Source organism: Schistocerca americana, chromosome 4, assembly GCF_021461395.2.
Source record: "Schistocerca americana isolate TAMUIC-IGC-003095 chromosome 4, iqSchAmer2.1, whole genome shotgun sequence".
Lineage (NCBI taxonomy): Eukaryota > Metazoa > Arthropoda > Insecta > Orthoptera > Acrididae > Schistocerca > Schistocerca americana.
In genome coordinates this window covers 497,342,555-497,356,652 of record NC_060122.1, presented here as the reverse complement: position 1 = coordinate 497,356,652, position 14,098 = coordinate 497,342,555, and the positions used below count along the sequence as shown (strand labels likewise).

The window sequence follows — 14,098 nt, the reverse complement described above, 5'->3', positions numbered from 1 at the left end:
AACTTCCAGGATAGTGCACAAGAAAGCCATCATGCCCCTTATTGTGGTGTTTATGATCTTCATATAAGTTTGTAAATAATTAAAGCGTAAAGGTAACAGTTCACTGAATATGCATCGTGTCTGTGTTGAATACACTGTTCCAAGTCCCTCCTTAGGCTCATAGGGTGATAATTGTATGAAATTGTCCACCACTTCTTCCATACAGTACAAAACAAAAAGAATGGAATTTTTTGTACTTAAATGAGTCAGTGTAAGCATATTGAATTCTCCCAACACATCTTATTTCTCATATTGTTAAATTTTCCTTCTAACATAAATATATTTAAAGAAGAATTTTCAATCAGATTCTGTAACATCAAATAATTTTGATTTTTATGGTTGATTTTCTGTGTTTTTTTAGTGTCGGTCCTTTTCCACTGGCATTGCGTGCATCAACAACATCGAGCAGTTCATCCTCCTCATTGACCAGTGCTGCTCATTTGGCACTATCAAATGCAAGTAAGCAGCATTCCTAATGTTTGTTTCTTAGTTATAAATCCAACCAGACTGTAAATACAGTTCATCTACTTGTGTATGACATGTTGTACTGTTGTATAGTCTTTTGTTAATGCGGATGTACACATGTGCTTGGGCCTAATATGCATGATATACATAGAAATAGAATTGATGAATGGTTCTTATCTTTACTTAAATGCAGGTTATTATAGAGTACTTGTGAAAATGTTGACCTTTTGTTAGCTTATGGGAACTGTGGTTAAAAAAGTTCATCTTGTTTTCTATTACTGGTACTTGTTTTAAATGTTGTATTGTTTGTAATAGATTCATACCTTTTTAGTTTAAGTGTTTAGACACAGAATTAAGAAATAATAATTCTTGTACATTTTCACACATAGGCAAACGACTGCGCACTGGTGTGGAAGTATTGAACCTAGACTTAGTGGCTTCTGCTATTCGGAAAATTGGTCCTGAACAGTTACCAGTTCCATCGGCAGTGTTTGCTGGCCATAGATTGCGAACAACTGCACCACCTTCCACTTCAAATAAAACAACTGACACTGCAGATGATCTCAAGAAAGAGGACGTAGATACCAAAGAGACTGTTGGCACTGATCGCACTGTCACCACACCTCTCACTTCAGGTTAGTATATTTACTGTATTACAACATGTATGTGCTTATAGTTGAACTAGCTAACAATAAAAGTTGATGAACACTGACAAAGAGAATAATTTACCTAACATTTATAGTGGGGGAGGGGAAGTGTGCCCTTCCTTGAAGTGTTCCATTTTATTTGCCCTAATTATGATCAATCTGCCCCATTACCTTCAAGTGTAATGCTTCATAAAATTATTGTTATAAGTATTTTTTTTTCTTGTGGCAATGTAGAATGGGCATTCAAAAAGAAATGAGCCGGAGGCATAGTTACCAAAACCAGTACCTGTATGTATTCTTGTGGCAATGTATAAGGGATGTTCAAAAAGAAACGAGCCGGACGCTTAGTTACCGAAACCAGTACCTGTATGTTAGAAGTATTGACCCTGGCTGTTGAGACACTTGTCTCACTGTGACACAAGGTGGTGAATGGCTGTCTCATAAAATTCCCGGGGCTGCCCCTTTTTAAGGGGATGAAAAATTCATTCCTTCTGATTCACTTCCTGCAGCATGGGACAACAGTGAATGCCCGGTGTTACTCGCAAACCTTGAACACCCTTCGAAAGCGATCAAATCAAAATGACCAGGCAATCTCACCTGTAGGGTCATTCTGCTCAATATAAAGCTTCATACGGCCAAAACAGTTGTGCCACTCCTGCAGAATTTCAAGTGGTGGTTTCTCGGCTACCCTCCAGTCCAGACCTCTCTCCTTGTGGTTACACCATTTTTGGTCCCCTTAAAAAGGCTCCGAGGGGCAAATGACTCACCTCAGACTATGAAATCCAGCTCTATGTGCGGAACTGGTTAACATTGCAACCCCGAGAATTTTATGAGACATCCATTCACCACCTTGTGTTACAGTGGGACAAGTGTGTCTATAGCCAGGGTCAATACTTCTGACATACAAGTACTGGTTTCTATAATTATGCCTCCGGCTCATTTCTTTTCGAATGCCCTTTATAAATATTACCATTCGTTATTTGTACTTGCGTCAGATTGTTTTTTAACTTCTGCTGGCTGTTGCTGGATGCAGATATGTTGGTCTTAGATTAGGTTAGACTATATTTGATTCAGTTTTCATTCCATAGGCCCGAAAATGAGATGATTCTCGTGGGTGCGGAACAAGTCAGTAGGTGTAGTGTACCCATTAACTTATAACACATTGCACAGTTAGATGTTGCAGTGATCAGACAACTGTTTATCAGCTCTGTGCACTCACTGACTTCAGCATAAAGTTGGAGAAGTGTTATATTAATTTATGGTGACGTATACTGTGTTTCAGAGTAAGAGCAAGTAAATGGAAGTGTTGGAAGTATGTCCCCAATAAGAATTACTTCATTTATTTATTGTTGGTCTAGTATTGGGTATGTACTTGTTAGAGGTATTAAGCACATCAACAAAGACAATTGCATAATGTCCAAAATTTGTATATTGATTAAAACTGTAATGTTCATGACTGTTACTGGCAAAATCTTTGGAATATGCTGAGAGACCAGTATATAGGATGGCAATAAATGAGTAAATAAATATATGTGTGTGTAAGTGTAGTCTAGTTTGAGAAAGAATTGCCCTGAAAACTAGCAAGTTCTCTTTGCCCCCTCTTTTTTTTTTGTGCCTGTTGATGACTCAGCCAGGGTGTATAAGCCCCAGGAAATTTTGAAAAAACCCGAAAATTTTTCGTCCGGGAAAAACTTGGGAATTTTTTAGGAGGGAAAGGCAGAGAGAGAGAGAGAGAGAGAGAGAGAGAGAGAGAGAGAGAGAGTGGGAGGGAGGGAGGGCGGAGTTCTTGAGCTGTTTCACATGTAACTGGCTTTTCTGTGGAAAAGTCAAAGTGCTTGACGGCACATGTATTCAGCCAGGTAACCCACAAAATGTTCACAGTGCAACAGTGAAATTTATAATTGTGCTTGTTTGCAATATTTAGTTCTGCAATTTAATTTGCGCTGCTAGGATCGTGCTTAACCACACCATCCAAGGGGGGCGGGACAGCAAAAACTTTTTAACAACCAGTATTATACATGAAAGCTTAGCTTTTCCTTTAGCTGTACTGTATGTATATTAATTTAAACCATTAACTTTTCAAATTTGCGGGATCATACTGCATAACAGTTATGTTGCTATTGCCTAGTGAGATCACGTTGACATAAACTATGATAGGCTGACAAAATGTGCATCATGCAATGCAATCTTGGTTTCAGTGTTTTGGAAGCTAATGTGCTGTATTTAATGGAATCCATGTTTACATTGTCATAATATGAAAATACACAGTGTACATGTTGCCACACATGAAAGATCTTTCCAAAACGAATTGTTTTTGCTTGTTTTCACTTCCCAGAGTGCCAGTAAGCTATATACCAGTGAATAAAACCTTTACAATTCAAAGGATTGAAAAGTTTTACATCTTTGATGAAAAGTATATTGTCACTTATCACAGAAAAAAAAGTTCTTTCACCCAGAGGGTAGTATATTTTCCCCTGGGGAGAAAAGTATTTTTTTAACCAGAAAAGAATCCGGTGGATTACCCCCCCTCCCCTCTTCACTTATCTACCCTGCTCAGCACTTTGCTTCCCAGTGAGAGGTCTTGTTTACTTATAAAGTGACATTTCCAATATTTGCAAGCTGCATAGCACCATTTGTTCAAAAGAACCCACAGCATATTTCCAATTTGCTTTTGTGTTCTAAATCACTTCCATGTGGTGATGGTGGTGGTGATACAAAGGGTGGCTGATGGGGTGATGGTGCTATAATACAAATCAAACAGTAGTCTGTAGAATAAAGAGCTTGTAATGGCTGTAGTCAATGCAAAATCAGTTAAAACCTCAATATATTGGCAAACCAATAAAAGCTGATGTGAGGGGTTTGAAGTTAAGTGCAGTGCTGAAAACCGTAAATGATGGTAATGAAATCAGTATCTGCTCACATCTTAGAGAGGTGAATAGACCATTATAAAACCATCCACAGTCACAAAGTAACTGCTATCGGGAGGTGGACATGTACTCTGAACATGACAGCATCTTTCTGAGACTGAGTACAAATTCAGATTTGGAAAGTATCTGGGAGAAAATTGCTCATCTCCCTGTGAAGGAATCATCCTGTCATTTGTCGTAAACATTTTTGTGAAATCAAATATATATTGTGAATTTTCCTGAAACAACTCCTGTAATTAACCTCTTGATAAAGATTACCCCTCCCCGACAGAGGAAAGCATTTTTTAAGAAATTGTTGGGTAATATAGTTTCCAATAGCTTTTTGTCATTTTAGGTTTGCCAATGGAACAGTACAACTACAGTCATTTTTGCATTATTAGTTTGAATTGCCCGGTGTTTTGAACTTTATCAAATATGTCTTGTACAGTACACAGTGTGCAGAGAAACAGTCGGGACCATTCCTTACTTCATCGCAGTTTTGTGTGAATAAAACTGGTAATTCTTGTGAAATGCCTGCATGCATGAACTTAAACATGCTAGTGTAAGAAAAATGTCCCCCCCCCCTCCATGACTTGATGCATAAATCACGTTTTTGTGACAGTCATAAGGAATTACATCGAGAGTAATTACATTGTGAGTGATCATAAGAACTGTGCTCCAAGAATTGCTATAAAATGACATATGTTTGTATACAGAGTAAATTTATGATTGATGAAATGAGAGATGACTGTAATGTGATTTCCAAAACGTTTTGTGATTTTTTTTCTGTCTGCTGCTTACTTATATAAGAATTACATCTGCAACAGATTACCAGTAAGTATGAATTGGAATTTGTCCAAAAAATTACTGGTACATAAAATTTTTTGTTGTAACATAGGTGCTTAAAATTCCCTTGGCTACCAAATATATTGAGATTTTAATTGAATCTGCATAGACTGTAGCTGTTACTAGCTCTATTCTACAGACTACGGTTTGTGTGCCAAGTTCGGAAACAAAATTGATGTATGGAAAAGAATTTTCATGATATCTCACCATTTGAGAGTAACAGTTCAAAGCATGTGCCTGGGGATTGTGGAATTGATACAAGTTTCTGCAGTGCAATTTAGACTGCCCAAAATTAGTATACTTTTATGCTTGAATCCTGACTGTAAATGTGTATCTAGATACACTACATCAATCGATCTTTACTCAAGTGCAAGACTAAATTAAGAACTTTATTTGGTAATGAAATGGTACAATTTGTTGCTCCCTTATTCTGTTTAAGATTAGTTTATTGGGGGTTTCCCCAATCACTGATTTAGTCTCAAGTAATTATATGACATAGCTGGTTTCCCTTGATCACCTCATTTCTTTAGTTTTTATAAGGGATCAGCATGTGCCTGCTTCAGGGGGAAGAACATGCGATCAGCACTTCCTTGATAGACATAGGTAAAAGTAGAAAAAAATCTGTTGTGACTTTCAGAGCTATTATGTTCTGGAACTTATGATAATTATTTCTTCTTTTATATGTGTCTTTTAGCAGTTAAAAAAATTCTTTCGTAATTTTTGGAGACTAACAGTTCGAAAGGTTATGGTTGGTTTTTCTACTCGTGTGTGTGTATTGGCTGTACTTTGTGGTCTGCCTACTAAGGAAAAATACTGGCCAGCCATTTTGTCTCCTTGCAGTTTTTCTCATGCGAATTTTCTTCTCAGTACAGCATTCAGACCTGGATATACAGGGCTATTACAAATGATTGAAGCGATTTCATAAATTCACTGTAGCTCCATTCATTGACATATGGACACGACACACTACAGAAACGTAGAAAAACTCATAAAGTTTTGTTCGGCTGAAGCCGCACTTCAGGTTTCTGCCGCCAGAGCGCTCGAGAGCGCAGTGAGACAAAATGGCGACAGGAGCCGAGAAAGCGTATGTCGTGCTTGAAATGCACTCACAAATCAAACAGTAGTCTGTAGAATAAAGAGCTTGTAATGGCTGTAGTCAATGCAAAATCAGTTAAAACCTCAATATATTGGCAAACCAATAAAAGCTGATGTGAGGGGTTTGAAGTTAAGTGCAGTGCTGAAAACCGTAAATGATGGTAATGAAATCAGTATCTGCTCACATCTTAGAGAGGTGAATAGACCATTATAAAACCATCCACAGTCACAAAGTAACTGCTATCGGGAGGTGGACATGTACTCTGAACATGACAGCATCTTTCTGAGACTGAGTACAAATTCAGATTTGGAAAGTATCTGGGAGAAAATTGCTCATCTCCCTGTGAAGGAATCATCCTGTCATTTGTCGTAAACATTTTTGTGAAATCAAATATATATTGTGAATTTTCCTGAAACAACTCCTGTAATTAACCTCTTGATAAAGATTACCCCTCCCCGACAGAGGAAAGCATTTTTTAAGAAATTGTTGGGTAATATAGTTTCCAATAGCTTTTTGTCATTTTAGGTTTGCCAATGGAACAGTACAACTACAGTCATTTTTGCATTATTAGTTTGAATTGCCCGGTGTTTTGAACTTTATCAAATATGTCTTGTACAGTACACAGTGTGCAGAGAAACAGTCGGGACCATTCCTTACTTCATCGCAGTTTTGTGTGAATAAAACTGGTAATTCTTGTGAAATGCCTGCATGCATGAACTTAAACATGCTAGTGTAAGAAAAATGTCCCCCCCCCCCCCCTCCATGACTTGATGCATAAATCACGTTTTTGTGACAGTCATAAGGAATTACATCGAGAGTAATTACATTGTGAGTGATCATAAGAACTGTGCTCCAAGAATTGCTATAAAATGACATATGTTTGTATACAGAGTAAATTTATGATTGATGAAATGAGAGATGACTGTAATGTGATTTCCAAAACGTTTTGTGATTTTTTTTCTGTCTGCTGCTTACTTATATAAGAATTACATCTGCAACAGATTACCAGTAAGTATGAATTGGAATTTGTCCAAAAAATTACTGGTACATAAAATTTTTTGTTGTAACATAGGTGCTTAAAATTCCCTTGGCTACCAAATATATTGAGATTTTAATTGAATCTGCATAGACTGTAGCTGTTACTAGCTCTATTCTACAGACTACGGTTTGTGTGCCAAGTTCGGAAACAAAATTGATGTATGGAAAAGAATTTTCATGATATCTCACCATTTGAGAGTAACAGTTCAAAGCATGTGCCTGGGGATTGTGGAATTGATACAAGTTTCTGCAGTGCAATTTAGACTGCCCAAAATTAGTATACTTTTATGCTTGAATCCTGACTGTAAATGTGTATCTAGATACACTACATCAATCGATCTTTACTCAAGTGCAAGACTAAATTAAGAACTTTATTTGGTAATGAAATGGTACAATTTGTTGCTCCCTTATTCTGTTTAAGATTAGTTTATTGGGGGTTTCCCCAATCACTGATTTAGTCTCAAGTAATTATATGACATAGCTGGTTTCCCTTGATCACCTCATTTCTTTAGTTTTTATAAGGGATCAGCATGTGCCTGCTTCAGGGGGAAGAACATGCGATCAGCACTTCCTTGATAGACATAGGTAAAAGTAGAAAAAAATCTGTTGTGACTTTCAGAGCTATTATGTTCTGGAACTTATGATAATTATTTCTTCTTTTATATGTGTCTTTTAGCAGTTAAAAAAATTCTTTCGTAATTTTTGGAGACTAACAGTTCGAAAGGTTATGGTTGGTTTTTCTACTCGTGTGTGTGTATTGGCTGTACTTTGTGGTCTGCCTACTAAGGAAAAATACTGGCCAGCCATTTTGTCTCCTTGCAGTTTTTCTCATGCGAATTTTCTTCTCAGTACAGCATTCAGACCTGGATATACAGGGCTATTACAAATGATTGAAGCGATTTCATAAATTCACTGTAGCTCCATTCATTGACATATGGACACGACACACTACAGAAACGTAGAAAAACTCATAAAGTTTTGTTCGGCTGAAGCCGCACTTCAGGTTTCTGCCGCCAGAGCGCTCGAGAGCGCAGTGAGACAAAATGGCGACAGGAGCCGAGAAAGCGTATGTCGTGCTTGAAATGCACTCACAAATCAAACAGTAGTCTGTAGAATAAAGAGCTTGTAATGGCTGTAGTCAATGCAAAATCAGTTAAAACCTCAATATATTGGCAAACCAATAAAAGCTGATGTGAGGGGTTTGAAGTTAAGTGCAGTGCTGAAAACCGTAAATGATGGTAATGAAATCAGTATCTGCTCACATCTTAGAGAGGTGAATAGACCATTATAAAACCATCCACAGTCACAAAGTAACTGCTATCGGGAGGTGGACATGTACTCTGAACATGACAGCATCTTTCTGAGACTGAGTACAAATTCAGATTTGGAAAGTATCTGGGAGAAAATTGCTCATCTCCCTGTGAAGGAATCATCCTGTCATTTGTCGTAAACATTTTTGTGAAATCAAATATATATTGTGAATTTTCCTGAAACAACTCCTGTAATTAACCTCTTGATAAAGATTACCCCTCCCCGACAGAGGAAAGCATTTTTTAAGAAATTGTTGGGTAATATAGTTTCCAATAGCTTTTTGTCATTTTAGGTTTGCCAATGGAACAGTACAACTACAGTCATTTTTGCATTATTAGTTTGAATTGCCCGGTGTTTTGAACTTTATCAAATATGTCTTGTACAGTACACAGTGTGCAGAGAAACAGTCGGGACCATTCCTTACTTCATCGCAGTTTTGTGTGAATAAAACTGGTAATTCTTGTGAAATGCCTGCATGCATGAACTTAAACATGCTAGTGTAAGAAAAATGTCCCCCCCCCCCTCCATGACTTGATGCATAAATCACGTTTTTGTGACAGTCATAAGGAATTACATCGAGAGTAATTACATTGTGAGTGATCATAAGAACTGTGCTCCAAGAATTGCTATAAAATGACATATGTTTGTATACAGAGTAAATTTATGATTGATGAAATGAGAGATGACTGTAATGTGATTTCCAAAACGTTTTGTGATTTTTTTTCTGTCTGCTGCTTACTTATATAAGAATTACATCTGCAACAGATTACCAGTAAGTATGAATTGGAATTTGTCCAAAAAATTACTGGTACATAAAATTTTTTGTTGTAACATAGGTGCTTAAAATTCCCTTGGCTACCAAATATATTGAGATTTTAATTGAATCTGCATAGACTGTAGCTGTTACTAGCTCTATTCTACAGACTACGGTTTGTGTGCCAAGTTCGGAAACAAAATTGATGTATGGAAAAGAATTTTCATGATATCTCACCATTTGAGAGTAACAGTTCAAAGCATGTGCCTGGGGATTGTGGAATTGATACAAGTTTCTGCAGTGCAATTTAGACTGCCCAAAATTAGTATACTTTTATGCTTGAATCCTGACTGTAAATGTGTATCTAGATACACTACATCAATCGATCTTTACTCAAGTGCAAGACTAAATTAAGAACTTTATTTGGTAATGAAATGGTACAATTTGTTGCTCCCTTATTCTGTTTAAGATTAGTTTATTGGGGGTTTCCCCAATCACTGATTTAGTCTCAAGTAATTATATGACATAGCTGGTTTCCCTTGATCACCTCATTTCTTTAGTTTTTATAAGGGATCAGCATGTGCCTGCTTCAGGGGGAAGAACATGCGATCAGCACTTCCTTGATAGACATAAGTAAAAGTAGAAAAAAATCTGTTGTGACTTTCAGAGCTATTATGTTCTGGAACTTATGATAATTATTTCTTCTTTTATATGTGTCTTTTAGCAGTTAAAAAAATTCTTTCGTAATTTTTGGAGACTAACAGTTCGAAAGGTTATGGTTGGTTTTTCTACTCGTGTGTGTGTATTGGCTGTACTTTGTGGTCTGCCTACTAAGGAAAAATACTGGCCAGCCATTTTGTCTCCTTGCAGTTTTTCTCATGCGAATTTTCTTCTCAGTACAGCATTCAGACCTGGATATACAGGGCTATTACAAATGATTGAAGCGATTTCATAAATTCACTGTAGCTCCATTCATTGACATATGGACACGACACACTACAGAAACGTAGAAAAACTCATAAAGTTTTGTTCGGCTGAAGCCGCACTTCAGGTTTCTGCCGCCAGAGCGCTCGAGAGCGCAGTGAGACAAAATGGCGACAGGAGCCGAGAAAGCGTATGTCGTGCTTGAAATGCACTCACATCAGTCAATCATAACAGTGCAACGACACTTCAGGACGAAGTTCAACAAAGATCCACCAACTGCTAACTCCATTCGGTGATGGTATGCGCAGTTTAAAGCTTCTGGATGCCTCTGTAAGGGGAAATAAACGGGTCGGCCTGCAGTGAACGAAGAAACGGTTGAACGCATGTGGGCAAGTTTCATGTGTAGCCTGCAGAAGTCGACGAATAAAGCAAGCAGGGAGCTAAACGTACCACAGCCGACGGTTTGGAAAATCTCACGGAAAAGGCTAAAGCAGAAGCATTTCTTAAACAGGAGATTGTAAAACCGATGGATTTGTCGTGGTGGAGATCATGATCAACAATTCATGTCATGGCCTCCACGCTCTCCCGATTTAACCCCATGTGATTTCTTTCTGTGGGGTTATGTGAAAGATTCAGTGTTTAAACCTCCTCTACCAAGAAACGTGCCAGAAATGCGAGATCGAATCAACGATGCTTTCGAACTCATTGATGGGGACATGCTGCACCGAGTGTGGGAGGAACTTGATTATCGGCTTGATGTCTGCCGAATCACTAAAGGGGCACATATCGAACATTTGTGAATGCCTAAAAAAACTTTTTGAGTTTTTGTATGTGTGTGCAAAGCATTGTGAAAATATCTCAAATAATAAAGTTATTGTAGAGCTGTGGAATCGCTTCAATCATTTGTAATAGCCCTGTATTTTTTGAAATGATGGGTCATTGTGTATTAAATTAAATTATGAGATAATTGAAATCCTTTTTGTAATTCTGTACCTATTGTAAATCCTTAAATGAGAAAGCGCTCTTTTCTTGTTGCTGAAACAGAAAAAAATCAACGAAATACAACACGAAAACGAGGCAGAGCTCGTGGAGGAAGCAGCCGGGGCCGTTCGAGTGCTCGGGGTCAGGCTCGCACTCAGCCATCTCCTCTACCATCAGAACCTTTAACATGGGGTACAGAAGATGCTTCTCGCTTTAAGGGCATGCTTCATCCAGGTAACAGATGGATAATGTTCTCTTTCTGTGTGGCAAGCAGACATTTGTTCTAAACACACATACTTGGTACCATACATCATATAAATAACTTTTATTATAACATCTTCCATTGTAGTGTAATGTACCTGGCTTCCAAACTTCGTATCTCACGAAAGGTGTTTTTTTTTTCCCCCCCACTTGAAATTACTTTTGTGCAAAGAGCTTTCATTGTTAAACTGGCTTTGGGGATTACTTACAAGTTATATACACTCACTCACAACCTTAAGTTGAGAGATCTAGAAAACACACGATACAGTTTGAGACATCGCAATAATGTGTACACAAAGAGGTGCGCTACCAACAGACAACAGGGTGATACAGATACAAGATACCCCAAGAAACTTACTAGGGTGTGTAATGTCTCTATGAGTGGCATACAGAAAGGGAATTGTGGTATGACACCTTTGCATAACAGTACAAAAGCTACATTGGCTCCCCGCATTGTGAATAAAGTCACTGTGCTGTGTCTAGCTTCACAGCTGATAAAAACCTTCTAACTCAGCTGTAGCATGTGGCTGATATTGCCCATACTGCAGTGTCCTTTCAACCCGCAATATTCTTCACAAATTTATTGCTGACCTGTAATCCGTCAGTGACATGGCACACACAATTTATTCCTTTCAAGTCCCACCTTCCTACAACATGAATACTGTGTGTCACACACATGCAAACTGTGCAGCCTGAACCACGCTGCCAACTTCGGAAGTCACACTAAGTGGAGTACTAGCTGTATCACATGTTTCTGTAGCATCCCACACTGTTTAGTATGCACAACGTTGGATGACACAATGTTATTTTACAGGTCTCAAAGATCAGTTGACTTATGGATATTAGTGTACTACAAATCTAAAGATTAGGTTATATGCCTTGTTGGTCATGGGATTTTTTCCAAGCACTTTGTATTATTTTCACCATTAGCAGTATTTTGTGTACATGAAAAATCTGTAACTTCATTGTGGTTTTATTCCAGCCTGTTGTTAGTTCAGAGGAAGGCAAGGACGTATTGTAGCAGATTTCCCATTTATTTATTTTTAATTCAATATTGAACTGACACTGTTGAAAGTAAGCTGACACTGTCGAAAGTAGCCCGTCCAGATGTTTTAAACAGTAACTGGTTGGTTGTTATTGCAGGTGTTAAAGCTTTGACATAGGAACTCTTAAGAAAAAAGAATGAAAATCAAATTACAGGTTGTGCAGAATAAATAGCCCATTTTGGGTGAGAAATGCCATTAATTGAATGAGAAAACTCATGATAATCAGGTAAATTTATGAGAAGTTGTGGATGAGGCTCTGTCTCTCAAAGTTTATGCATGCAGTTCCAAGTGTGATACAGAAGACACATTCCTTCAATGTAACTCACATTAAAAGTGTTCTATTGAATTTTTAGCATACAGCATTGCCACACAGAATCAATACATACGGTTATGACTCCTAACGGCATTAGCATTGGAAAGCAGTTGCCCTTGACAGTTATTAAATTTTAGAAAAAATTTGTTAATAGAAGTCGTTGGTGGAATGTAAATACTGGAAGAAGTAAAAGTGACAGCGTACTGTTTAGTTTAGGTGTTGATTGGCCGACAGGCACAAAAATGAGACTGAAAACTTGAGAGCCAACTAATACAGGATACACTTACATATTCACACATACACATACACTGTTACATTATTCAAGCCTTATACATTGTACTGTCAGTGCAGCTCAGCTGAGGTAGGGAGTTGTTGGGTTAGTGAGGGGAGAGGGGAAGGTTGGGAGGGGAAAGCAGGAAGGAAGAAGGTAAGGTGACCAACAGCTGGGAGGGAGTCACAGCAAGTGCAGTGGATAGGAATGCGGCTCTGGTGAGCTTGCTTAATGCAGGCAGTGAGAGTTGTTTGTTGTGCACAGGGGTGTGAAGAAATTGACTTGGAGGGGAGATTGAATGAAGGAAGAGGAAGACTGTGAATATAATATGAGTGAAAAGGGGGGGAGGTGGGGAGAGCAGAGTTGCAGATGAGTGTTGGGGCCGAGGCTTGTGGAGATTGATCCCACAATCCTCCAAGCCTCAATCTGGCCCTTGTGCCGCAGCTATGTCCACTTCCCCCTTCCTCACCTCCACATAGTGTAGACTCACATCCTCCCCTCTGCAGTCTTCCTCATCCTGCTTCCCCCCCCCCCCTCCCCCCTTTCCATGTCCATTACTCCACATTACTATGTACCACACACACATTTCCTCCTGCCTGCACCAGAGGAAGTTCACTGGTGTCACAGTCCTTCCTGTGTGCTTGTTTCCTTTCTCTCCCACAGTTGTCATTCACCCTCATTGCCAATTTAAATCACTGTCCAGCCACTGATATATAGGTTTCCAGTGGTATCTTTAAATCACTTACATTGAATTCAGGGATTGTTCCTTTGAAAAGGACGTGTCTGATTTTGTTCCCCATTATTCCCCAACCTGAGTTGGTGCCTTATCCCTTACTAACACTCACAATGCTTCAGAATTGCTAAATAAGTATAGGTATTGGATATGTGTACTAACTCCTTCTCTGTGCTCCGCCCCCTTCTCTCCTGCACTACCTCTGGCGATCTTCTCCTCTCCTCTCTCATTGTCCATTTTCTCCTCTCCCAACACCACCCCTCCTGTCCATCTCCTCCTTTTTCTTCACTGTGTCTATTTCCTCCTTCCCTCTTGCTGACCTACAGCCTTCATTATTATTATTATTATTATTATTATTATTATTATTGCCAATGAAACCTTGATTGAGTGCTGAAGTCACTTACAATAACTGGATTAGGATCATTGGTATATGGGGTGAGAGACCTCTGCTAGTGTTAGCACTGAAG

The 14,098-nt window shown here is 38.5% G+C and overlaps 1 protein-coding gene across 2 annotated transcripts in view; it reads left to right on the top strand.

Moving 5' to 3' along the window:
* Window positions 1-14,098, top strand: part of LOC124612972 (TP53-binding protein 1-like) — a 282,018-nt gene that overhangs the window by 189,928 nt on the left and 77,992 nt on the right. For both annotated transcript variants that reach the window (XM_047141501.1, XM_047141500.1), the window contains 3 exons: window positions 401-498; window positions 894-1,139; window positions 11,071-11,241. In XM_047141501.1, the coding sequence (XP_046997457.1) occupies window positions 401-498; window positions 894-1,139; window positions 11,071-11,241 (515 nt within the window). The remainder of the gene's footprint in view (window positions 1-400; window positions 499-893; window positions 1,140-11,070; window positions 11,242-14,098) is intronic.